Source organism: Mastigoproctus giganteus, chromosome 13 (genome assembly GCF_048544385.1).
Source record: "Mastigoproctus giganteus isolate SK-2022 chromosome 13, ASM4854438v1, whole genome shotgun sequence".
NCBI lineage: Eukaryota > Metazoa > Arthropoda > Arachnida > Uropygi > Thelyphonidae > Mastigoproctus > Mastigoproctus giganteus.
The window spans coordinates 36,597,515-36,624,593 of NC_143587.1; the positions used below are offsets into that span (position 1 = coordinate 36,597,515).

The 27,079-nt window shown below is 36.5% G+C and overlaps 1 protein-coding gene across 6 annotated transcripts in view; it reads left to right on the forward strand.

Moving 5' to 3' along the window:
• Nucleotides 1-377: 377 nt before the first annotated feature.
• LOC150075968 (armadillo repeat-containing protein 8-like) overlaps nt 378-27,079 on the forward strand; it is a 112,785-nt gene continuing 86,083 nt past the window's right edge. For 5 of the 6 annotated variants that reach the window (XM_090387807.1, XM_090387812.1, XM_090387811.1 and 2 more), the window contains exons 1-3: nt 378-556; nt 15,891-15,964; nt 26,190-26,261. In XM_090387807.1, the coding sequence (XP_090243933.1) occupies nt 530-556; nt 15,891-15,964; nt 26,190-26,261 (173 nt within the window). In that variant the 5' untranslated portion in view covers nt 378-529. The remainder of the gene's footprint in view (nt 557-15,890; nt 15,965-26,189; nt 26,262-27,079) is intronic. The other variant, XM_090387809.1, reaches the window with a different exon arrangement.

Below are 27,079 nucleotides of genomic sequence, written 5' to 3' on the forward strand. Positions count from 1 at the left end.
CTAATAACATTAGTCCACGAAGAGCAGTGTTCATTGATTACCACTCTCTGGCTTCTCCCACTCAACCATCCCTTTATCGATAGCAGCATTTGCCCCAACTCTCCAATTTGTGCTGCAGTCTTCCATGTAAAACAGTATCAAAAGCCTTTCTAAGATCCAAATATATGATGCCAAAGTTATTCCCTGCATCCACTTGCTTTTTGACCACATCATAGTATCTGATCAAATTTGTCAGATTATTATTAATAATAATAACAGGTTGAAATAGTAATAATAAGTTGAAAATTTTATTTTCTATTACAGTACAGTATTGTCAATTAGTTTATGCTGTCAGTTTTGTATGGCATATCTTAACCACCAGGGTGTACAATGTGGTTGTCGTTTGCAACGCCGTTCAATACCCGGTTAGTGAAGTGTACGATGGTTTTTTATTATTGTAAGTTAGTTGGGTCGTTACTTCGTTTATAAATAGATACAATAAAGAACAGAACCTTGGTGCTTTACTCACTATTTACTATTAAACTTGAAAATGGTTACAGTATTGCAGCCTTACATGGTAAGTGTGTTCTGTTCCGCTATTTATTTTAGTTCATTGCTGAAAGTATTACACGTTTTAATGTTAGTGGTTGGTTTATGGCTATCGGTTTTAAAAGCCGCATAAATAAATATAGAGTAAATTGTTATCATATATATAGAGAAAAAATTGCAACGTATCTAAGAAAATTTTCCGAATAAAGTTAGCTTTTCAGTATCGCCAACTTTGTTCAGCAACGCTGCGATGCAGCGGCCAGCCTTATTTCCATTTTTTTTTTGTTTTGTACTTTTTTATAATTTATTTAATTTTGTTATTTTCACATGATTTATCACACTGCAATACTGGGGGGAAGGGTAGCGTACAACTTAAAATGGAACCAAGCGTGCGATTTTCAGTTCCTAAGGGCTGCAGAAATTGATATTACTTTTGCTAGGTGTGGCTTGTTCCAATAGATAATTCATCACCAAACTTTGTTCAGCAACGCTGCGATGCAGCGGCCAGCCTTATTTCCATTTTTTTTTTGTTTTGTACTTTTTTATAATTTATTTAATTTTGTTATTTTCACATGATTTATCACACTGCAATACTGGGGGGAAGGGTAGCGTACAACTTAAAATGGAACCTTGTATCTTCTTGATAATCTTGTTAAATGATGAACTTGATTAATTTGACGTGTCCTGTGTTATTTGTTCTAAATAGTGTTAATTTTCTTGTTTAACTAAGAAAAAAAATTTTTTTTTGGTAAGTTCAAAATGACGTTACCTATAAATAAGCTGGATGCTTATGTTGGGAGAGCAGCGGGAGCAATGAATTTGGACAACACACTAGGGCTATTCCAATAGGTAATCATCTATTGTAATCTTCCTTGCTGCTCTTTCCCCCCAAATTAATCCTCTTACCTGGGCTCCCTGAACTCTAGGATTAGCCCTGAATAACAGTTTATGCACATCTTATCATCTTTATAATATGAATACAGTGACTCTGCATCGTATCCAGCTATCATTGTAATGGGAGCATGGCGACCAGGGTTTTGAGTGTTTTATATATATATATATATATATATATATATATATATACACACACACACACACACACACACACAGACCTAGGAACACATGCGTATGGTTAAGGGGAGAATATGCAGCCTCTGCGCCTCCCCCCCATGCCCCTGTAGTGACTTACTGAATGAGTTACCTTCAATTTTTTAGTGTCTCACATTTCATTATATATATAGATATTAATCGGAAAATATAAGCTGGATTTTATTTGCATAATAAGCAAAATATAATTAACCATCCCTTATGCACATATTGGATTTACATCTCTACTTTATATAATGCGAGTAATGTGCTTACTCGAATAATTTTTTCCCATAAGCATGGCACTATAATGGAGTGTTCCATTTTTATGAATCTTGCAAAGCACATTTTTACCATATTAAATAAAATTGTTTCAGCATGGAATGTTAAGTATTCCAGAACCTGGGAAAAATAAAAATTTTGCCTCTGGTCCCCATTAAAAATGAACAAATAAATAATGAAATATTGAAAAATGCATGTCATGTTCACTCATTTTGCAGTATTTCAAAGTTAAAAAGTAAATGCATGTGTTTAAATTTTATTTTTAAATTTTACATTTGTGTATTATTTAAAATTTTGATTATTTGAAAAATTGTTTAAATTTTGAAAATAGAGTGATAGAACAATAATTAACCTACAGTATTGGCTCTCAAAATATAGAAAAAATAGTGGCTGGACACCTGACAGGTGCAAACTTTAATTTTTGAATTTTTTTTACTTCTCTAAATTAACAGTGCCTTAACTGCTTAAACAGTGCAAATATTTATTTTCTCAATCTACTGTGGTACTTATTGTAAGTTCTTTTTATGTTTAAGTGAACAATTAAAAATTTTAAAACATGCTGTGTGTTTTGCACTTTTTTGTTTTTAGAAAAACTGAAAATTGCAAAAAAAAGAAAAAAAAAAAGTTTGACATAAATTAGAAACATTATCTTCTATAATCTCTTTCTTTTTCCAGTTTAAAAGACTATTAAGTGTGCAAAATTTCAAACATGTACATATTTTTTCTTATTTGTACTAGTTGCCCTTTTTTTTTTTTTTTTTTAATCAGTGCATCACTAAAATGATGAACTGAATATGGATTTTTAAAATGGTGTGAAAATTGTATTAAACTTCTTAGATAAATCCAGGATGACCTTTTTGGCACCTCAAGTTATTTTAGAAATTTTATATGGCTGATTAGAATATAGCTGTTATTTATGATATAGTTACTTCAGAAGAAATTTAAGAATTATTTTGTAAAAGACAGCTGGGAAAAGTGAGATAATCTGTTATGTTTTGGCAATGGTATGAGTTGGGGGAGTAGGAGACATGCATTTAAGGGTACTGGGTAGTAAGTTGTAGCCTGTCATAGTTGGAGGAATGTGATAAGCATGTGATGACCAAACTACCCAACTACTACTCATCTCAGCTGTTCTATTTGTGCTGTGATTCCTTTCACTTCAGCAGTACATCTTTGCAGTGAAAGGTGCACTTCAAAGGTGATACACATGCATGTGGTACATGTTATTCCTTTTCAGAAATTTCCTAATTTGAAATCTTTTTTTTTTTTTTTTTTTTTTTTTAATTTTTTTATCTCCTATGGCTTAAAATCTCTCTGCTCCATTCTGTCAAATTCATTTATCTTTATTGTTCTCCCAACTCCGCTAATCACATGGACACCACTTTGATTTCTGTACTTTGAAATTTAACTTTCTCCACTCTAATTTTCTCAACAGTGAGGTGGTTTTCCATGGTGAGTTTAATATTTACAGCTCCAGTTGTTATAAGAATGAAAAATGGAATGATCTGCATGATTTATATTCTTATTAAATTGCTTAGCAATGGCTTGTTGTCGTAGTACTTGCCTTAAAATCTGTAATTTAAAATTTGAATTCATAGTTGAATTCATTCGAATTTTTAATTAATTACAGATTTTGAGGTGAGTACTGTGATAATAAGCCATTGCTATGCAGTTTAATGAGAAACTAACAGTACTTTAAGTCCTAGCTAATTAACACAATTATTATATTCTTCTTTTCCTTGGTTGGATTACTGTTTTAAATCTTCTGATTCCAGTGTTTGCTCATATTTGTCAGAGAAATTAATCTTATAGGGATGAATTCCTTTATCCTATGCTCCACTTTAAAATCTTGTCCTCTGTCTAAACCCTTGTTTTCCAATAAGTGTGCTAAGGCTGTTCAAGATAAGGTTGTACAGTGCAATTGGCTTGTGACAAAATTATCAGTTTCATTTTCTGGTTAGAGTAAAACTTGCAATAATTGGAAAGCAGTTATGAATCAGTCCAAACTTGATTTTGAATTGGGAAGTGTAGTGAACTTTCCTCTTGTTCATTGGGAGTAGCTGAGCATTCTGGTCATTTGCCAAAGCTATTGGCTGCACCTTCTGTCCATCAATACTTCCACTTCTGTTACAACCAGATTGTTCTATTGCATCCTCAGTTAAAAACATAGCCAACTTACTAGCATCCTATTTTTATTCTAACTCTATTATTTATTATTTTGGTAAACCATCTCCTGTAATACCCAATACACTCAATTTGATGCCTCATGTAGTCTTCCAGCTGAAGGATGTCAGAATAATTCTGCATAATCTCAATGCTAAGAAAACTTCAGGTTCTGATGGCAACACTCCACTTCTAAACTTGTCTCCTTTTTCTCTTCTTATTTCAGTTATTTTACCATCTGCTTGGATATTTTCTCATATACAGCCAGTTCCAAAAAAGGGTAACAAATCCTTCTTTTTAATTATTACCCCATTCTACTTACCTGTACTCATTTCAGAGTAATTGTGAAAATCCATCTCACCCTTCTGCCTAATCATTGATCACCAGTATATTTTTTTTTTTGTCAGTGGTGATATATTGGCTTTTGTTGTTCATCTTTGGAAAAATGTGGTGAAAATCAAGCAGTTGCTCTTTATGTACAGGCTTTTGATCATGTTTGGCATTAAGGTCTTCTAAATAAGAACCTATTTTATGGTCCACAACTGTTTTTTGCGGATGATGGTAGGTGGCACTTTGTCTTCTAACTTCAGTTATTTTTCCCACTCTTTCCTCGTATATTAACGATCTTCTTTTTACTCAGAATCCTATCCATAGTTTTGCTGATGATAGCATGCTGCATTGCTTCCAGTTTGAGACTTCCTGCACGAGCAGCCTCAAGGATAGACAGGATAGGAAGGGTTATGTTATTAGTTAAGAAACACATAAAATCCAAGGAAGTGAAGCCAGTCGACATCGCTGGGCAGTGCAGTGTCAAGTCAGTTTGGTGTGACATAAGCATTGGGAGATGAAAATTGAGAGTAGGAGTGTGCAATAGGCCTAATGACTCTGATGAGTATAAGAAAATGTACAGGGAAATAGTGGGCCAGTAAATCAGAGTGTCTTTTAATGGGAGATTTTAATTTCCCAGATATTAACTGGAATTTGTGGGTTGTTCACTCACACTAGCAAGGCTTTTGTGGATTTATTGGATGATTGTTTTCTACATCAGCATGTTCGGGAGGCAACTAGAGGGAGTAATACCAATTTTAGACACACACACCAACCGTTTATGACTGGTTGAATAATGAAATAAAATAAAATAAAATGATAGAAAAGACTGTAAAATAATATTTACAAAAAACTTTTAATCATTTACAAAAAACTAAACTATAACAAAAGTAAAATAAGTAAATAAGTTAAAATGCATTAAAATATAAATATAAAAGCGATAAAAAGACGATAAAAAACACTAGAGCTTTCGGAGGTGTCTTCCTCCTTCCTCAGTAATAGTGAGACTTAAATGACACATCCTTAAATACCAGGTTCACGGCACACGTGGATGACCAGGCGCATACTCAGCATTCCTTTCACTTGTGCCGGAACCGGAAGTGGGCTGGACACGTGGAAAATTAAAACGTTTGTCTCTTGTCAAAACCACCGCCTCAAAAAGGGGGTGAAGCCTAACTCCCCTGTCTCTGTTTATACTATTGTTACCAGAGGATCCAATCCACAGACTTTCCAGCCACTTGCGGTCCCAGAATCTGTGCGCCCGGTCAAGGATGACAGCGTTGTCGGGGGAGATCTGGTGTTGTTTTTCCCAATAGTGCTCGGCAATGGCGGATTTATTGAGCTCTGCGGTCCGTATCGCTCGTGAATGTTCTCCCAGACGGTCCTTGAGACGCCGTCCTGTCTCCCCCACGTAACATTCCCCACAATCCGGGCATGTGATCTCATACACGACCCCACTACTAGAATCCCTAGTAATGGGGTCTTTGACCTGTGACACTACTGTGTGCAACCTCCGGCCCGGAAGCTGCACACAGCGTGTCTGAAAGTCGCGAAGCATCCTCGCAATGCGATCTGACAGGCCCGGATAGTAGGGAACATACACTGTGGTAAGCGGTACAGGCGGAACTACCCGATTGGGCTCTTCCTCTCTGTTGTATTCATCAATGACCCTCTGGGGGTAACCGCACCTCATAAGATCCGTCGTGATTTGCCTAATTTCCTTCTCCCCCTCCTCAGGGGTACTGCAATGCGTTCTCACCCTACCCAAAAGTGCTCTGGCCACACTATTCTTATGTTGGACAGTCTGTGCCGTCCTATAATGTGTGTACTGGCCCCTACACATTGGTTTCCTATAAACCTTACAACAGAGAGGAAGAGCCCAATCGGGTAGTTCCGCCTGTACCGCTTACCACAGTGTATGTTCCCTACTATCCGGGCCTGTCAGATCGCATTGCGAGGATGCTTCGCGACTTTCAGACACGCTGTGTGCAGCTTCCGGGCCGGAGTTTGCGCACAGTAGTGTCACAGGTCAAAGACCCCATTACTAGGGATTCTAGTAGTGGGGTCGTGTATGAGATCACATGCCCGGATTGTGGGGAATGTTACGTGGGGGAGACAGGACGGCGTCTCAAGGACCGTCTGGGAGAACATTCACGAGCGATACGGACCGCAGAGCTCAATAAATCCGCCATTGCCGAGCACTATTGGGAAAAACAACACCAGATCTCCCCCGACAACGCTGTCATCCTTGACCGGGCGCACAGATTCTGGGACCGCAAGTGGCTGGAAAGTCTGTGGATTGGATCCTCTGGTAACAATAGTATAAACAGAGACAGGGGAGTTAGGCTTCACCCCCTTTTTGAGGCGGTGGTTTTGACAAGAGACAAACGTTTTAATTTTCCACGTGTCCAGCCCACTTCCGGTTCCGGCACAAGTGAAAGGAATGCTGAGTATGCGCCTGGTCATCCACGTGTGCCGTGAACCTGGTATTTAAGGATGTGTCATTTAAGTCTCACTATTACTGAGGAAGGAGGAAGACACCTCCGAAAGCTCTAGTGTTTTTTATCGTCTTTTTATCGCTTTTATATTTATATTTTAATGCATTTTAACTTATTTACTTATTTTACTTTTGTTATAGTTTAGTTTTTTGTAAATATTATTTTACAGTCTTTTCTATCATTTTATTTTATTTTATTTCATTATTCAACCAGTCATAAACGGTTGGTGTGTGTGTCTAAAATTGGTAGTATGAATAATCCCAACCTCAGAGGCCTTATTGCAGATATAGAGGGAGTAATATTCTTGATTTGATTATCAGTAGTGATTCTTCATGCGTTAAGAATCTGCAGATAAAGGAACCACTAGGTGGCAGTGATCACAGTGTGCTGAAGTGGGATTTACTCAAAGAGGTAACTACCATCAGGGGTAAGGGTTATTGCTTTCGTAAAGGCAACTACGATGGTCTGAGACAGTATTTAAATTCTATACAGTGAGACCAACTGATGATGTTACCAACAGCAAATTCAAAATGGGAAGCATTCAGGGGACTTGTAGTAGTAGTAGTGGCACATGATGCAAGAAAGCAAGTGTAGGAGCTTATGCAGCATCAGCCAAAAAAAAAAAAAAAAAAAATCACACCATTCCCTCCAAATGCCTGTCCAGTTCCTCCTTAAATTTATTTAACCTATCAACTTCCACAACGACAGATGGAAGTTTGTTCCAGCAATTAACCACCCGCTGGCTAAAGGCAAATTTCCGCACATCTATTCTACATCTGTCCTTTCTTAATTTGAACTTATGTCCCCGTAGGTTGGTAATCTGAACAAGTGGCAGGATCCCATTAGAATTCAGCGTGCTCAACCCATTCAAGGCTTTATAGACCTCAATCAGATCACCGCGCAGGTGCCTAGTCTCCAGCCACTGCAATTTTCAGAACTTAAGCCTCTCTTGGTAAGAGAATCCCTTCATTCCCCTCACCAATCGTGTTGCTCTTCTCTGTACACGCTCAAGCAAATCTACTTTTACTTTTGTTATAGTTTAGTTTTTTGTAAATATTATTTTACAGTCTTTTCTATCATTTTATTTTATTTTATTTCATTATTCAACCAGTCATAAACGGTTGGTGTGTGTGTGTGTGTCTAAAATTGGTAGTATGAATAATCCCAACCTCAGAGGCCTTATTGCAGATATAGAGGGAGTAATATTCTTGATTTGATTATCAGTAGTGATTCTTCATGCGTTAAGAATCTGCAGATAAAGGAACCACTAGGTGGCAGTGATCCTTCCTAAAATGAGGCCTCCAGACCTGTACGCAGTACTCAAGGCGTGGCCTGACCATTGCCTTATACAGAGGGACAATCACCTCCTTCTCCCTGCTAGCAAAATTCCTATATATCATTGACAAAACCCCATTACCCGCCCTAGCAGCCTGTCTGCACTGCTCAGAAAACTTCATATCTGCCTGCACAATTACTCCCAGGTCTTTTTCATTTTCTACCACCTTAAGTGTAGTACCACACAGTTGGTACGTTTCTCTGGGGTTACTTCTACCCATATGCAGTACTTTGCATTTGTCAAGGTTGAACTTCAGTTGCCACTTCTTAGCCCATCTGCCCAAATTATCTAGATCCTGTTGCAGTAGCACACTGCCATTACTGTCATTAACAACCCTGCCAACCTTTGTGTCATCTGCAAACTTCGACATTAAGCCTGATATACCTTCATCAATATCATTGATAAATACACAGAACAACAGTGGACCCAACACCGAACCCTGTGGGACTCCACTAATAACATTAGTCCACGAAGAGCAGCACCCATTGATTACCACCCTCTGTCTTCTCCCACTTAACCATCCTTTTATCCATTGTAGCAACTTACCCTTAATACCATTCTGCTCCAATTTGTACAGTAGTCTTTCATGCGCAACAGTGTCAAAAGCTTTCCTGAAATCCAAGTATATGATATCAAAATTATTTTTTGCATCCAGTTCCTTTGTGACCACATCATAATAACCAATCAAATTTGTCAGACAAGACTTTCCCTTAACAAACCCATGCTGTGTTTGAATTATTGCTGCAGTCTTGTCTAGATGATCCTGCAATGCATCTTTAACCAGCGACTCCATTATTTTACCCGGAACAGAAGTTAAACTAACTGGTCTGTAATTACTCGTGTCACCCTTCGATCCACCTTTGTGAATTGGGGACACATTTGCACATCTCCAGTCCGTGGGAACCTTCCATGAGTCCAAGGATGCTCTCATAATTATGGCTAAGGGTTTGCTTAGTTGCTTTGCCGCCTCCTTTAAAATAACTGGATAGATCCCATCCACCCCAGGTGCCTTTCTTGTGTTTAACTTCAACAATTTCTCCTCCACTTTGCTCTCAGTTATTACAAAATCATTAAGCACACTACTACAATTTGATAACCTTCTTCCATTTTCAAATTGTAATAATTCCTCACGTGTGAATGTAGATGCAAAATACTCATTCAGTTTGTTTGCTATCTGAGCAGGATCATCAACAATCGAACCATCGATGTCAAGTGGACCAATCATATTCATCCCCTTCCTTTTAGAGTTTATATAAGTAAAGAAATCCTTGCTGTTTTTCTTAGCATCTTTTGCCAAAGATTTCTCGTAATCCGCCTTCGCCTGCCGAACCTCCTTTGTGACCTGATTACAGACTAGCTTATATCTGCCACAGGCTTCTGCGTCACCTGATAATTTATATGCATCCCATGCATTTTTCTTCTCTGTCACGAGTCTCATTAGTTCATTTGATAACCATTTAGGCCTAAACCTTGAACGATATTTCTTAATCGGTATATAAAGTCTAGTAGCTTCCACGATTAATTCTTTGAATGCTTCCCACTTAGAATTTACTGTTTGTAACATCGTCAGTTGATCCCACTGTACAGAACTTAAAAACTGTCTGAGACCACTGTACTCCCCTTTACGGAAGCAAAAACCCTTTCCTTTACCCCTGACGGTAGTTACCTCTTTGAGTAAATCCCACTTCAGCACACTGTGATCACTGCCACCTAGTGGTTCCTTTATCTGCAAATTCTTAATACACGAATGATCACTGCTGATAACCAGATCAAGAGTGTTACTTTCTCTGGTTGTCTTGGAAGCTACTAGGCTTTATATACCAACTAAGAAATATTGTTCAAGGTTTAGGCCTAAATGGATGTCAGATGAACTAATGAGACACATGGCAGAGAAGAAAAATGCATGGGATACATATAAATTAACACATGACACAGAAGCCTATGATAGATATAAGCTGGTCTGTAACCAAGTCACAAAGGAGGTTAGGCAGGCAAAGGCAGATTATGAGAAATCTTTTGCAAAAGATGCAAAGAAAAACAGCAAAGAGTTCTTTACTTATGTAAACTCTAGAAGGAAGGGGATGAATCAGATTGGTCCACTTGATACCGATGGTTCAACTGTCGATGATCCTGCTCAGGTAGCTAATAAACTAAATGAATATTTTGCATCGACATTCACACATGAGGAGTTATTCAGAGAGGGGAATGCCAGAGGTGTATTCAACTCTGGCAGTAAGCTAGATAATCTTGTAATAACTGTGAGTAAAGTGGAGGAGAAATTGTTGAAGATAAACACAAGAAAGGCACCTGGGGTGGATGGGATCTATCCAGTTATATTAAGGAGGCAGCGAAGGAAGTAAGCAAACCCTTAGCCATAATTAGAGAGCTTCCTTGGACTCAGGGGAGGTACCCATAGACTGGAGATGTGCAAATGTGACCCCAATTCACAAAGGAGGATCAAAGGCTGACACAAGTAATTATAGACCTCTGAGTTTAACTTCTGTTCCAGGAAAATTAATGGAGGCACTGGTTAAAGAAGCACTGCAGGATCATCTAGACAAGACTCCAGTTATAACTCGGGCACAGCATGGTTTTGTTAAGGGGAAGTCTTGCCTGAACAATTTGATTGGATACTATGATGCAGTCACAAAAGAGCTGGATGCAGGGAATAACTTTGGTATTATATACTTGGATCTTAGAAAGGCTTTTGATACTGTTGCACATGGAAGACTGCTGCACAAATTGGAGCAGTGTGGCATTGGAGGCAAATTACTGCTATGGATAAAGGGGTGGTTGAGGGGGAGAAGACAGAGTGGTAATCAATGGACACTGCTCATCGTGGACTAATATTATTAGTGGAGTCCCTCAGGGTTCAGTGTTGGGTCCATTATTGTTTTCTGTATTTATAAATAATATTGATGGTATATCAAGCTTAATGTCCAAGTTTGCAGATGATACAAAGGTTGGCAGGGTTGTTAAGGATACTACTGAAGCTGTGCTGCTGCAACAGGATCTGGAAAGGTTGAGCAGATGGGCTGAGAGGTGGCAAATGAAGTTTAACATTGACAAATGTAAAGTACTACATATGGGAAACAGCAATTCCAGAGCAACGTATCAACTCTGTGCTACTACACTGACAGTTGTAGAGAATGAAAAGGACCTGGGGGTAATTGTGCAGGCAGATATGAAGTTCTCTGAGCAGTGCAGATGGGCTGCAAGAGTAGCTCATGGTGTCTTGTCAATGATGTACAGGAATTTTTCTAGCAGGGATAAGGAGGTGATTATTCCCTTGTATAAGGGAATGGTCAGGCCACACATTGAGTACTGTAAACAGGTCTAGAGGCCTCGTTTCAAGAAGGATCTAGAGCTGCTGGAACGAGTACAGAGAAGGGCAACAAGATTAGTGAATGGAACAAAGGGTTGCTCTTACGAAGAAAGGCTTAAGTTTTACAAATTACAGTGTCTGGAGACTAAGCACCGGCGAGGTGATCTGATAGAGGTGTATAAAGCGTTGAATGGTTTGAGCATGCTCAATGCTGATGGGTTTCTTCCTCTTGCTCAGAATAATCACCTGAGAGGGCATAAATTCAAATTGAGGAAAGACAGATGTAGGATAGATGTGCGGAAATTTGCCTTTAGCCAGCAGGTAGTTGGCGGGTGGAACAGACTTCCATCCCTTGTTGTGGAAGTTGATAGCCTAAATAAATTTAAGGCTCAGCTGGACAGGTATTTCGAACGAACGGAGGGGTGAAATGGGAGTGGGTTTTTTTTTTTTTTTTTTTGGCTGATGTTGCATAAGCTTGCTTTCTTGTATCATATGCCTGTACTAATGCTAACTTCTGGAATATCTACCACCAATTTCTTAAATGTTGATCTCCACATATTTCTCCAGTGCAGCAAAGATAACTTAGTTGACTTCAATCCTTCTAAAACTTAGTATTCTCTTATTTCTTGGAGGAAAAAAAAAAAAAAATTACTGCTCCTACGTTTATCTTTGATGATATTTAGATTTTTAGACAAGATCACACATCTATATTAGGGGTTACCTGAAATCACAAATATTGCCTCTTCTGCATGAAAGAACTATGTTTTCTTTTTCATTCTTGGCATTACTTTTCTTCTAATCTAAACATTTACTCACTCTGTGCAAATCTTGAATCTGCCGTACCATGGAATAATAGTTCCTACCTCTGTGGTCATGTCCCCAAAACTTTTCAAGCTTCTTAGACTTCATTTAAAAAGGAATGGTTGGGTTAATTAATGATCCATCTCTTACAAAATCTCTCTCATAGATGTTCAGTTTCTGCTGATGCTTTTCTTTAGATACTTCCATGGTCATTGTTTTTCTTGGATTAGCATCTGTAATTTCCTCACTCTCTTCCAAACCAGTTTGAACACATGCTGTAAACAGTCAGCATCTGTTAACTGTCCAACTCTAAACTCAGAAAACCAACTTTTGTTCATTTATCCCATTAAAATGTGAAATCAATTTATGAATTGAATGCGAAATATCAAAATGAATTAGGTACGATTTTGTTGAACACCAGGAATACATTGTTAGGTTAATAAGAATACACAGATGAGTCAAAACATTATGACCACCTACCTAATATGATATTGGTCCTCCATGTGCAGCCAAAACAGGTGAGGCATGGATGCTACAAGATTTCTAAATGTGTCTTGTGGCGTCTGATACCAACACGTAACCAGCAGATCCTTTAACTCCTGTAAGGTCCGTAGTTGAGACGCCACAGATCGGAGTTTCTGTTCCAACACACATCACAGATGCTTGATGTGATCGACGTCTGGGGAATTTGGAGACCAGGGCAATACCTGGAAGTCTTCCTCATTTTCCACAAACAAGTCTCGAACAATCCGGGCGGTGTGGCATGGTGCATTATCCTGCTGAAGAGGCGCCTCCGTAGCCAGGTGGGAAGGAGCAGCAGTGCGTAGCACACGCTTCTTGATTAGACCGGGGTTCGAGCCCGTCACCACCAAATACGGAGGATGCGGAAAGGTCATGGAATGACCACCGCATATTCCCGGAGCAATATGGCCTTAGTTGCTAATGCTCCTAAAAACCAAACAACAACAACAACATTATCCTGCTGAAAGACGGCACCGCCAGAGGGGAAGACCGTTGCCATGAAAGGGTGTACCTGGTCAACAGTGATGTTTAGGTAGGTGGTAGATGTCCGAGTGCCTGGCACATGGGTGATGGACCCAGGGTATCCCAACAGAACATCGTCCAAAGCATGACACCACTGCCACCGGCTTGTTTTTGTTGCACGGTGCATCCAGGTGCCATCACTTCCTCAGGTAAATGATGCACATGTATCCAGTCGTCCACATGGTGCAACAGGAAACTTGATTCATTGGACCAGACGACCTTCTTCCAAGGTCACTCAAGGTCCAGTTTTGATGCTCGCATTCCCATTGTAGGCACTGTTGCTGGTGAAGCATGGTTAGCATGGGCACTCAGAGTGGCTTGCGGCTATGCAGCTCCATTTTCAGCAGGGTTTGATGTATTGTGTGTTGTGACACATTACTCCCGTCATCAGCATTCCAATTACCGGCAAGTTGTGCAACAGTCACCCTTCTGTTGCCACATACCATCTGGGAGAACCTTTGCTCACCTCAAGCGTCAATGAGCCGTGGTTGTCCAACACCTCACCGGTGGTTCGTGGGTTTCCCTCCTCGGACCACTTTCGGTAGGTACTAACCACAGCTGACTGTGAGCACCCCACCAGCTTGCCGTTTCAGATATGCTCTAATCCAGTCGTCTGGCCATTACAATTTGGCCTTTGTCAAACTCGCTTAAGTCCGCTGCCTTTCCCATCTGAAGAACAAGAGTAACACTGGTTAACGGAGCTCAATATCAGGTGTTTTTTATACTGTGTCCCGATCCCCACATGTGCCGTAGTTCACCTGCAGTTGCTTCGATTTGCATAACGACTCGCTGGTCATAATGTTTTGGCTCATCTGTATATATCACTGTGTTACATTTTTCTTTCTAGCTGCCTGGGGAAGCTATATTCTTCCAGTGACAGCAGTAAGCCTAGGCTTTTTTGCCCAAACCTGTTGCTGTCCTTTGAGGGACATAGCTTGGCCAGATGGCCAAACAGAAAAATACAATGTGTTGAAGCATTTTGTATTAAACTACAGGGTGTCTGTAAATGATGTTTCCAATTTTGATATTTTTTTATTCAGAATTACTTCAAGCTCCACTCATGAAACACTTACCTGCTAAAAGATCAATAAGTTTTTTAAATTGGCAGTCGACTGCCAGTTTTGCATCCTACCTGCTACGCAGCGCTACATTCGCCAAAATGGCGACCAGGCTGGAGAAAGCGTTCTGTGTGTTAGCATTTCATGGAATAAAATCTGGATTTCTTTTTGTGGGGTTATGTGAAGGACAATATGTACATCCCTCCACTGCCAATGACATTGCAGGAGCTGAAGGCACAGATCACCTTTGGTAAAATTGATCATGAAATGAAGCACAGTGTGTGGCAGGAAATTGAATATCACTATGATATCGTTCAAGTTACTCATGGTGCCCACGTTGAACTTTACCAATGACTTTATATGTACCTTCATAAAATTTATTGAATTGATCTTTCAGATGGTATATGTTTCATGAGTGTAGCTTGAAGTAATTCTGAATAAAAAAAATATCAAAATCGGAAACATCATTTACAGACACCCTGTATTTCAATAGTTGCATTGAAATGTAACCTTGTTCTTTTACTTGATTGAATGTATTTCTTTGGAAAAAAATTAAATGATCTCATTTTTGACTGCACAGTAAACAATGTATTTGCTTGTTGCATATAAAATGTATTCTGGCATGTGGTTTTTGTTTATGTTATCGTATGTGTGCTGGTATTTTATTCAAATTGTTTTACTGTCATAGTTCAGATTTCAGCTTTGGGGACATGTATTTTGCCCCAAACTTGCAAAAGTTCATGCCATCCTTGTACATGCTCATGTAGGAAACAGCTGAATAAAAAAATATTGAGCATCTCCTGTATTCTCTTGCATTGTTTTTGATTTCTTCTCTTTAAGTATAGACTTTTAAATATTGATAATGTCACTAGTGTTTTAATATCAATTTATGCTCCAAGGAAAAGGTTAGATATTTAACCGTTGTGAAATAGAAATAGACCACATAAATTATTTGAATTTTATTTAATGTTTTTCTTTTATAACATTTTTATAATTCATTTGATAAAATGAAAGTATATAGAAGCAAAGAAAGATAATGACTAATGCAAATAAAATTCTCTGAAACCATCTGTTTAGAAGTTTTATATAGGAAATTGTGTAGATTATTGTTTAATTTGATTGGTGATTTACTTATTTATCAACCAAGAGATTTTAAGAAAATATATAAACTTGTAATCCATTTCTTTAAGGACAAGGATTCCCTCCATATTCAAAACTAATTGCTTCTCTAATCAGATTGTGACTAAATTTTCAGAAGATCGTCTGTTTGGTGTTCATAACCAGTTTGAAGCCGCTGTTGCTAGTGGTAGTATTGCTTTGTGGTGTGCTCTTCCTGTCTGCCATTTCCCGTAACATAGAAAAGTTGATTTTGATTTTCACTGCAGTTGTATTTGACTGTTTGCATATTTTAACATTTAATTAAGACAGCCATTTATCTGTAGGATGTTGAAAGTAGTCGTACATATGTTGATCGACTTTTCTCTCCTGATCCACAGACATGCCTGGAAGCCATTGTGTAAGTAGTTTCCAATTATTTTGGTATAAACTTAATGTAAGATTTAAAATTATAACAAAATTGGTATCCAGCTATGTTTATCAATTAATTATGACATTTTAGATATTTTTTGATTGCCAAAAATAAGCTTGTTTCTATATTTATACTATATTATTACGAAGAGTCACTTTTAATTTTAAGTGTTTCATAATTTATTAACTATTAAAAGTTGTCAAAAGATTTGTTTTTATTTGAAGTTTATATTCAGTTTGAAAGTAAATATATGCTTTTAATAAACTTAATTTTTTTTTTTATATAATACTTTTCATCGTAACTTATATCTATGTTTATTTCCATACACTTATCTCCATGTTTATTTTTCCTACAGGCATGATACTTTTAATGATCATCATGTTAATGATGTAATGAATTTTTCTATTATGTGATTATCATTAGCATCATCATCATCATTGTGGCACTCTTTTATGCAGATGCGTGTATAACTTAATGGAAGAATGTTACTGTATATATTTTTATTCATTTCACTAATGTATTTCTGTAACAGTTTCTGTTCCAATCAGTGTTTCTTCCCCTTCTGAGAATTGGCCTAAGTGGTATTATGTCCACTTATTTATTTGTAATCCATACAAAGCAGGTAAGTAATGCCATATATAAATATATGGTAAACAGAGAGTAAAAGAGAATTATAAGAATCAACATGAATAAGATACTAAATGTGTTAAAATTGGAAAATCACATGCAGATTCATGTAGAGAAATTGGTATTTTAGTTACATGCTATAGATGTTACTAAATTTAATATAATATATTGGGTAAGTTATGTAAGATTTATTATTTATTATATTTAATGCAGACACAATTAGTAAGTAAAATTTTACAATTAGTAAATTAATAAATTAATAAGAGGAGTTTACCTCAATATAGTACGTGGAACACTTCTGTATGATACCCTCCAGAAATTAGAACGGAAAAAACGAAAAAATCAACAACTTACCGGTACATTAAAGTAAAATATAAATAATTAAAGTAAAATATAAATAATTAAATAATCAATTTAACACAATTCAAAATCAATTCAAAACAATTAAAATTCAAATTAACGCAATTAAAAGAATCTAACGAAAATATTCAAAACGATTTTCCTTCCTGAAGCTGACAATGCTTTTCGACCGACTGTCGTGATCACAGGAATGAAAATTCTACAATTAGTAAATGTAAAATTGTTCTTTTTAGGTATTTTAAAATGCAGAAGCAACTGTTACCATTGTTTATCCATCTGTGTATCTGTATGCACATAGCAGCGTCCATTCAGATGAAGGAATTTGCTTGAAGTTTGTTATTTGAAGTCTATTGAAACAAATACTGCATATTGGATAATTTGGACTGTTGCTTTCACATATACATTTTTATCCAATTAGATATAGGCATTTTATATATGCTGCTGTTTAGTGATGAACAGGGTGTTTCATAAGTTTAGGCCATTTGTCATCTGGACCTTTTTTGCCATATCTGTGCTGAAATTTTTGATGTAAAAAATGGGCTAAGTATTACTGTTTAGGTTTTAAAGTCTCCCCCCCCCCCCTTAATATTAAACTGTTCCTCAGGTTAAGCCTAAAAATGTAATTGGTGTACTTCTGAAATGAAAGTAAACCAATTTTTTTTGAAAGGTTAAAAAACAAACAATAGTAGTATGTAGCATTGACTTTTCAGTATGCACGTATAAGTACAAGGGCAGTTATGGCATATCACTTGCTTAAAACTGTTTTTTTTTTTTCTTTTCATCAAATAAAATCAGTATACATTCATTTCAGAAGTATCTCAGTGATGTTTTTAAGCTAAACTGGAGATAGGAAATAACTTCTCATTGATCACAAAGCAGTATTAAGCAAAAGTTAAATTTAGAAATTTTAAATCCAGTTTTAACATTCAAAATTCAAATTCAAAAATTTCATTCCAAATATCACAAAATACAGATCCAAATGAAAAATCACTTAAAAACAAGCAAGATACTCCTTTTTTAATTGAAACACCCTGTATATGTTTATAGCGAAGTATATGGTATAGCAAATGGGTTCCATGATGGGCTTTTCTAATAGCAGCATGTTAAGCACATCAGTTTCTGATGTGCATGTTTTACTTTTAATAATCAACGTGCAAGTAGCTGATAAACTGAATTAGTACAGGAACTCCTCGACTTACGTAAGAGTTATGTTCTGCATAACGTTATGTAAGTCGGGAATTTCTCCCATGCCTGTGCAGCACTTGCAACTATGCTCACTGAATTGATTTGAATCAAAAAAGAAATGTTCGACGAACATGTAAATAGAATTATTTATTGTATTTATTCAATTTTTTATCTCATGTGCAGGAAAAATTACAAAAGCATGCAATTTAAAAAAATTTCAAAATTATAAAATTACAAAAAAAGAGAGGTAGGCAGGCATAATGTCAATAAGTTTTACCTCTCGAGCATCATTGCCAGAGTCAACGTCTTCATCTGATAAGTATTCTGCTGTGGAGATTTAGAAGGGGTCGGCTGCTGAACCTTACGAAAGAACATATTAATGGATGACTGGACGGTAGCTTTTTCTTTTCATTGTAGATTTCTTTGTAACAATCAAGCATATCATTCACCCCCTCTGTTAACTTTTAAGAATCGTTTGCTGTCAGGATCCATCTTCTCAAACCTCGCCATTGCCGATGCAATTTCACGAAATGCCATTGCCATCTCTTTGGCGATGAAGCTTCTTGGCTCCTCGGTTGGTTTGCCTTGAGCTTCGTCAGCATTTTCTTCTTTCACTATTGCTGCCTGCAAGTCAATAAGTTCTTCATTAGATAATTTCTTCTCTTCTTCCTCTTTGGCATCAACCTCCAACTGAAGTAGCTCAGCAACCTTTACAAACTTATCTGTAACCACTTCATATGATTTGTTTTTTCAAATCCTTTGTAGCCTTTTACATGCCGTGGGCATATTTTCTTCCCTGTGCCGTTTAAACAACTTTTAGTAATTTCCACCCAGGCCTTATTAATGTTTAAGATAGCATGGTAAATATTGTAAGATTTCCAAAAGTCTCTCAACATGATTTTTCTCATCTACTGCGGACAATGCCTGAGCAAATGTGCATAAGTAGTATGCTTTTAAATTTGAAATAAACACCCTGATCCATAAGTTGGATGAGTGAAGTCATGTTTGGCGATAGAAATATGACTCTAACATTCAAATTGAAATTATCCAGATACGTAGGATGTCCAGCAGCATTATCTAATAGAAGCAAAATTTGAAAGGAACGTCATTGTCTTTACAATATATTTCAATCTTGGGAATGAAGCAGCATTTAAATCAATTCTTAAAGAGAGATATTGTTATCCATGCTCTCTGGTTCGATCGGAAACGCACAGGTAGGGTGGCTTTATTGATGCCATTAAGTGCACGAGGATTTCCAGAATGGCACAAAAGTAGTGGTTTTAATCTGTAATCTCCTGCTGCATTAGCCCCAAGCAAGAGCGTGGCCCTATCTTTTGATGCCTTGAAACCCTACCTTTTGATGCCTTGTATTTTCCTCTTTAGCAATGTTTGTTCGAGCTGGCATTTTTTTTTTCCAATATAGAACAGTCTCGTCAATGTTAAAAATTTGCTGCGTTGAATAGCCGCCTTCATCAATAATTTTTTCCAATACGTCACAAAATTTCTCTGCAGCTGCAGAATTGGCACTGGTGACTTCACCACATACTATAATGTTGTGGAAACCAGTGCGATGCTTGAACCTATTAAATTACTTGTTGCTTGCCATGAACTTGGGTTGGGGTTCTCTGTACTTATCCTTAATATCTTTATAAATACTTGTTGCTTTTGCTTGAATGGTCATTAGACTCAGGGGCACTCGCTTTTGAATCTGATTTTTCCATCTATATTATTAACAGCTGTTCCATCTTCGATATTAGCACCTGAATGCTGTTTTGTGATCTTAAGTGGGTTGATCCTTTGACATGTTCTTTTATACGTGCACTGTCCTTTAAAATAGTATTCACTGTTGAAGCAGCAAGGCCTAATTCCCTTGCAATAGATGACAAACTTTGTCCTGCTTCGTACTTTTTAATAATTTTCATCTTCATTTCTAAATGAATTTGTTTGGTTTCCTGGCATTACCACCACTTGCAGTTAGCATTAGTAGAGGCATTTGATGCAAGAAAGCAAGCTTATGCAGCATCAGCCAAAAAAAAAAATAAATAAAAATAAATAAAAAATAACCACTTCCACTTCACCCCTCTGTTCGTTCGAAATACCTGTCCAGCTGAGCCTTAAACTTATTTAGGCTATCAACTTCCACGACAAGGGATGGAAGTCTGTTCCACCAACCAACCATCCGCTGGCTAAAGGCAAATTTCTGCATGTCTATCCTACATCTGTCTTTCCTCAATTTGAATTTATGTCCTCTCAGGTGATTATTCTGAGCAAGAGGAAGAGTCCCAGATTTCGTTGGTCACTTTCCCTTCATCATTGTAATACGTAAACAGGAATGTAGAGAAGAGTCTGAAAATTTGTTTTTTATATGATTGAAGATTTCAGTGAAGGGGAACACATTTCACCATAATAGTGTAAAAACCCACACAATTGCAGTTATCGGTATTATTGCAATGCAATAAGATCGAGTTTACTACCAATTTAAAATTAGATGCACTAACAGAAAAGTCCAATAAATCGGAAAGTGCAAATTGTTTTTTTGTCGTGACCTCCAGAAACGTGCTTTAGAAAAATATCACAAAGATGTTTAAAATTGATTCTTATAATGGAACATATGATAATGATAAAGGGTAGTGCAATTTCCATTATAAATATGACCTTTTAGAGAGATAAATAGTGAAAATTTTCAACTTCCAAGGACTTGGAACTAATTACAAAAAAAAAGTGTTATCGGGTTCATATTGTGATATTTTCTTGATACCTCCATTTATTTCTACGGGATGCACAATATGTTTCCACGAATTTTTTAAGTTTGCACTGGATGGCAAAAACTTGTGTAAAGTCGAATTTCCGTAAGTCGAGTATTACATAAGTCAGGGAGTTCTGTATTTTGCATCTACATTCACAAGTGAGGAGTTATTCAAGAAGGGGAATGCCAGAAGTTTACCAAACTGTAACAGGGAGCTAAGTAATTTTGTAATAACTGAGAGCAAAGTGGAGAAGAAATTGTTGAAGTTAAACATAAAAAAAGGCACCTGGGGTAGATGGAATCTATCCAGTTATAATGAATGAGTCAGCAAGGGAAGTAAGCAAACCCTTAGTCATAATTATGAGAGCATCCTTAGAGTCAGGGGAGGTCCCCATGGAATGGAGGTGTACAATTGTATCCCCAATTCACAAATGGGGTTCAAAGGGTGACAAAAATAATTATAGATCTGTTAGTTAACTCCTGTTCTGGGAAAAATAATGGAGTCACTGGCTAAAGAGGTGATACAGGATCACCTAGACAACACAGCAGTAATAGTTCAGACACAGCATAGGTTTGTTAAGAGGAAGTCTTGTCTGACCAGTTTGATTGGATACTACAATGTGGTCACAAAGGAACCGGACGCTAAAAATTTTTTTAATATCATATACTTGGATTTCAGAAGAGCTTTTGATACTGTTGCACATGGAAGACTGCTGTATAAATGGGAGCGATATGGCATTAAGGACAAGTTACTGCAATGAATAAAGGAATGGTTGACTGGGAGACAGCAGAAGAGAGTGGTAATAAATGGACACTGCTCTACATGGACTAATGTTATTAGCGGAGTCCCCCAGGGTTCGGTGCTGGGCCCATTGTTGTTTTGTGTATTTATCAGTGATATAGATGAAGGTATATCAGGCTTAATGTCCAAGTTTGCAGGTGATACAAAGGTTGGCAGGATTGTTAATGACATTAAAGACAGTATGCTACTGCAACAGGATCTAGAAAAGTTAGGCAGATGCGCTGAGAAGTGGCAACTGAAGTTTAACATTGACAAATGCAAAGTTCTTCATATGGGTAGTTGTAACCCAAGAGTAACGTACCAACTGTGTGGTACTACATTCAGGGAGGCGGAGAATGAAAAAGACTTGGAGGTAATTGTGCAATCAGATGTGAAGTTCTCTGAGAAGTGCAGATGGGCTTCCAGAGCAGTTCATGGAGTTTTGTCAATGATATATAGAATTTTGCTAGCAGAGAAGGTGATGATCCCTTCGTATAAGGCAATGGTCAGTCTACACCTTGAGTACTGTATACAGGTCTGGAAGCCTCATTTTAGGAAGGATGTAGAGTTGCTAGAACGAGTACAGAAAAGGGCAAAAAGATTGGCAAGAGGAACAAAGGGGTGCACTTACGAAGAAAGGCTTAAGTTCTGCAAGTTGCAGCATCTGGAGACTAGGCACCTGCGAGGTGATCTGATCAAGGTGTATAAGGCCTTTAATGGTTTGAGCAGGCTCAATTCTGACGGGATATTTCCGCTTGCTGAGATTAAGAACCTGAGAGGGCATCGATTCAAATTCAGTTTTAGAATAGATGTGTGGAAGTTTGCATTTAGCCAGTGGTTGATTGCTGGAACAGACATCCATCTGTTGTTGTGGAGGTTGGTAGCTTAAATAAATTTAAGGCTGAACTGGACAAACATTTAGAGTGATCGGATAGGTGAAATGGGAAGGGTTTTTTTTTTTTTTTTTGGCTGGTGCTGTATAAGCTTGCTTTCTTGCATCATATGCCTCAGCTAACGCTAAATTGTATGACGGAATTGAATAGCAGATATTTCATTTTATTTTTTTAGAAAAATTAACTTATTTATGATATACATGTATAGTTTATTTTACTGAGTAGTCTGTAATGTGTTGGGCAAGTTACATACAGACAGTTTTCTCAACACTAATAGGGCCAGAAGTTGGTTCTGCTGTTTTTTGGGTATAAACTGAATCCTAATTGCACAATAGGATTGTCTAGGCGCTTTCAGAAAAAAGCATTACCCAAGAGCACTCTAACTTTACTGTGTAATTTTTATTTTCTTATACCCGGAACTTAATTATGTCTACTTTACTCAACACCCTCTGAGTTGTTCAGGTTTTCACAATGCCTTCCTGTTCATGATGAGATCCCTAAAAGAAAACTCAAGCCTGGATAGATTTGTCAATTCTGAGATAAGTTGGGGTTGCAAGTTTGATGGCTTATAGTGGCCTCTTCTCTTTTGACCAGGTGTTTCATTTCATGCCACATGTCTAACGCTCTTTCTTTCCTGCCAATTTTTTGCTTTTGTGTAGTAAAGGTTTTTTTTTTTTTTTAGATTTGGAGTTCTTTTTTATCCAAAAATTAAAACTTAGGTCTGGGTAGTGGTATATAATTGGAATAAAAAGCAATATACTTCTCAATTGGAGCAGTTTTTTTTATTTAGAGTAGTGAAATACCAAGGCAAAAGGCAACTCGTGGTGAAGTGCCTCTACCATATGAGTTCAGAGTACTAAGTGTAGCAAACTTATTTTGTTCACAGCTATTCCTGACATGTACAATGACTTATTATAGTTTCCATAGCTTTTGAGGCCTTGGTCCTGAACTTATGTTAATATGTGAGTTAATATAATAATAAAAGAAAATAAATTGAAGGAAGGAGTCAATGTATTAAGTCATTAGTATAACATGTGCGTGTACTGATTTTCAAAGACTTAGCGAGGATAAAAAATAGCCCTGATGGAAAAAAAATTTCATGAATTTTCATATAAATCTCCATGCTGATGTGTTTTACATGCTGCCATTAGAAAAGCCCATCATAGAACCCAATTTGCTGTACCATCAACAGTCAGAGGAGTGAAATAATCCAGGTTTTTTTTTTTTTTTTACCATAATTTCAGTGTTTGTGTCTATTTTAGCTTAACCCAAATCCTCCATTCTATTTATAACTAAGCAACAATATAAGAATGAGACACAAATTGTTGGAGAAAAATTTTTTCAGTTTATTAAAAGCTTTCAGAGAATATTTAATTATTTCCCTCATTTCATTTTAAATGATTGAGTTACATATGCGGTTCAGCTTAATCTAAAGGACCTCCAGTTTGTTCATAAGACTGCCTATAACACTTTGACTTGTGTATTTGATTTTATTATTTCAAAAACAATTTTATTTATTATTAAGAATAGTCATAATGAAATGGTTCTTGCATCATGTGAATAAAATAATGTGGTTTAATCATTGATACATTATCACATAATATTGATAATGTAATTACACTGCATGAAGAGATGAAGGTGGATCATTTTCCCTCCCCACTTTTCTTTGCTAGGCTTAATGTGGGGGGGGGGGAAGGTCCTCCATTAAAATTTATTGGATTTATTATTTGTCACTTAGTTGAGGAGATCTGGGATTGAATTGCTTTGAAGAATGTACCCTGGAGGAATTCTTAAAAATCCTCTTTGATTGAAATTGTAGTTGGCCAATATCTGTGGGAGGTGACCAAAGTAGTTGTTTATCCCATAAATTTTGGAATGACAGGCAGTTGTCCACACTTCCAACAATTCCCAGTTGGATAACTAGATACAAACAAGTTTATAGTGATTTATATCTGACTTTTATTTTTATTTCATTTTGTAAATAAATTAATTTTGATGTTCAAGATTTTATTATAGAGATGTGTATTGTTATTTTTTAAAGTTTTTTTTGTTTTATGTGCATGAAAACAGTTGATACTTCTTTCAAAATTTAGTACAGCATTTCTAGATTTACATCTTTAATTGGTTCTGTGGAGGCTGGCTCTTAACCAAAGAAGGCACATTGAGTGTCAATTTCCCCACCACAGTGCTATAAATAAGTAATTCATTCCTGAACATCTAAAATTGCACTATATTTTGATATTACTTTATTTTAGCAGCTATTAATAGGCACCAGAAATATAGTGCTACCTATACCCTCATCAACTCCTTTAAAATACAATTAAAATAATATATACAATAAAAATAAAAGAATATTAAAAATGTTCAGTGGCACAGTTAAATTGTAATGCATGCATTTTAATTTTTGCTTGTGTGACAAGGCTTTAAATTATTCAGATGAACTCATTTGTGGACTCATTTGAGGATTCATTTGTGGAAAATTCTGTATCTTCTCAGGGCTCCAGACCTGAGAAGATGTGGAGGTGAAAAAAATGTCTGGTGACAAGTAATGTTTTTTTTTTTTTTTTTTTTTTTTTTTTTGCATAGCATTACCTATAGCATCTTATAGAATTCTCCTAACTTTCGCTCGCTTTGCCCTTTAATTCAGGGACTATATCATTTGTTTAAATAATCTTGTATTACCTCTCAGCAATCAGTCTTTTCCCAGTTCCCCCAAAGACTTAAGTGTTTGACTAGTTTCACAACCAGATTTACTTTGTAATTTCTTTAAATTCTCTGGAGTTACTACAACATTGCTGCCATTCATACAGTTATAGAAAACTTTGCTATAGTCTTTATCAATGATATTTATGCCTTTAGAGATGTCAGTTTCCTTCCAGAATGGTTTTAGAGTTGAAGCCCTGCTATAATTTGCAGTGATAAGGAGATGAACAAACATCCAACTTGGCATATATACAGTACTATAAAAATATTTATGGTACTATGTTTCATAGTACTGTAAATTTCATTTTATATTTCATTATCTTGTTTACTATTTCTGCAAGTGACCACAATAAGTATTGTGAGTTACCATCAGCTGTTTTGTAATGTATAATTGGTTATGGATGTATAAATAAAAAGATTAAAATCAAGGCAGTGTAAACTGAGGGATATGTATATTCTTTTTTAATTACCTATAATGGGATTTGTTTTCCAAGTGTAGTGTGACATGCTATTGTGTCAGTGATTAAAACAACACAGTTTTTTAATCATTACAGTATTTTATATATATAGGGTAGTGTATTAATATAAAAACTATGATATATTATAGTTTTTATATCTCTTTATAGTTGAAGCTCTTTATAGTGATCCTCTTTTTAATGTCCCACACGTTATAACGTCCTATGTAGTTGGTCCCGGCCAATTTCTCTTTAACCTAATGCTATTTTATGAACATTCAATATAACACCTTTCCGATATAACAACCGTTTTTCTCATTAGCCTTGGGGGTTCATTATATAGTGTTTCGACTGTATATGTAAATTATATTTAGTGTTATTATTCATCCATGTTTTGTTAAATGAGAAAATACAGTGAGCAATTTCTTCATATATGTACACTTTTTCATAATATGTATTCTAGACATTTAAAGAATTCTGTAATAGGAAGCAATCGCCAAAAAGGATCAGTAATTCAGATGGGAGTTGTTCCAAGGTATGTTTGCGTTAAATTATTAGTTTTCCCTTGATTTAACTGTGTTGTGTGTATGCCCTGCTCTGGTATTAGTATTGGCAAGGAAGTAAAGCTTATACAGCACCAGTGGCTGGGGGGGGACCTTCACCTGCCCATTCCTTACAGTAAATTATTATTATTTCTCCCTTAAATTTATTTGAACTACCTCCCTCTACAGCAGGGGTCCCCAAACTTTTAGAGAAGTGGGCCACATGAATTTTTGGAATATTTGGTGGGCTGGAGAAAATTCCTAATTACTGAAAACTACATTCTCTGCATAACTTTAATGTTATGCAGAGAAACAAATTTTATACCTACCTATATCTACAGATTCAAAAATAAATCGGTGGATAGGTAATATGAAATATACCAGTTTGTTTATATCAAATTTTAATTATTACTTATTTATTGTACTAATCACAAAAATACAGCTAGTAATACAACAGAATTAATTATTGTACTATTGTACAGAATTTACTGTACTAATCGCAAAAAAAACTGCATCACCTTAAAAAAAGTAACTTTTGTAGTGCAACATAAGATATTGTTTGATTGCAGTCATTTTGTTTGTCGCAGAGCAAAGGTATTGATACAATACAAGCATCAGATAATCCTTGTATTGTGTCAGACAGTAATTGCAAGGTATTGCATCAGCCGTTTCTATAAATATGGTGTTGGCAGGATATGCACGCTCATTATTATCCTGTTTTGCGGAAGTGTAATCATGGCTCCATATATTCAGTTGACACCAAAAAAAAAAAGTGTAGTTGTTGCTCTGTCCCAGGAAGGGCTTTCTATGT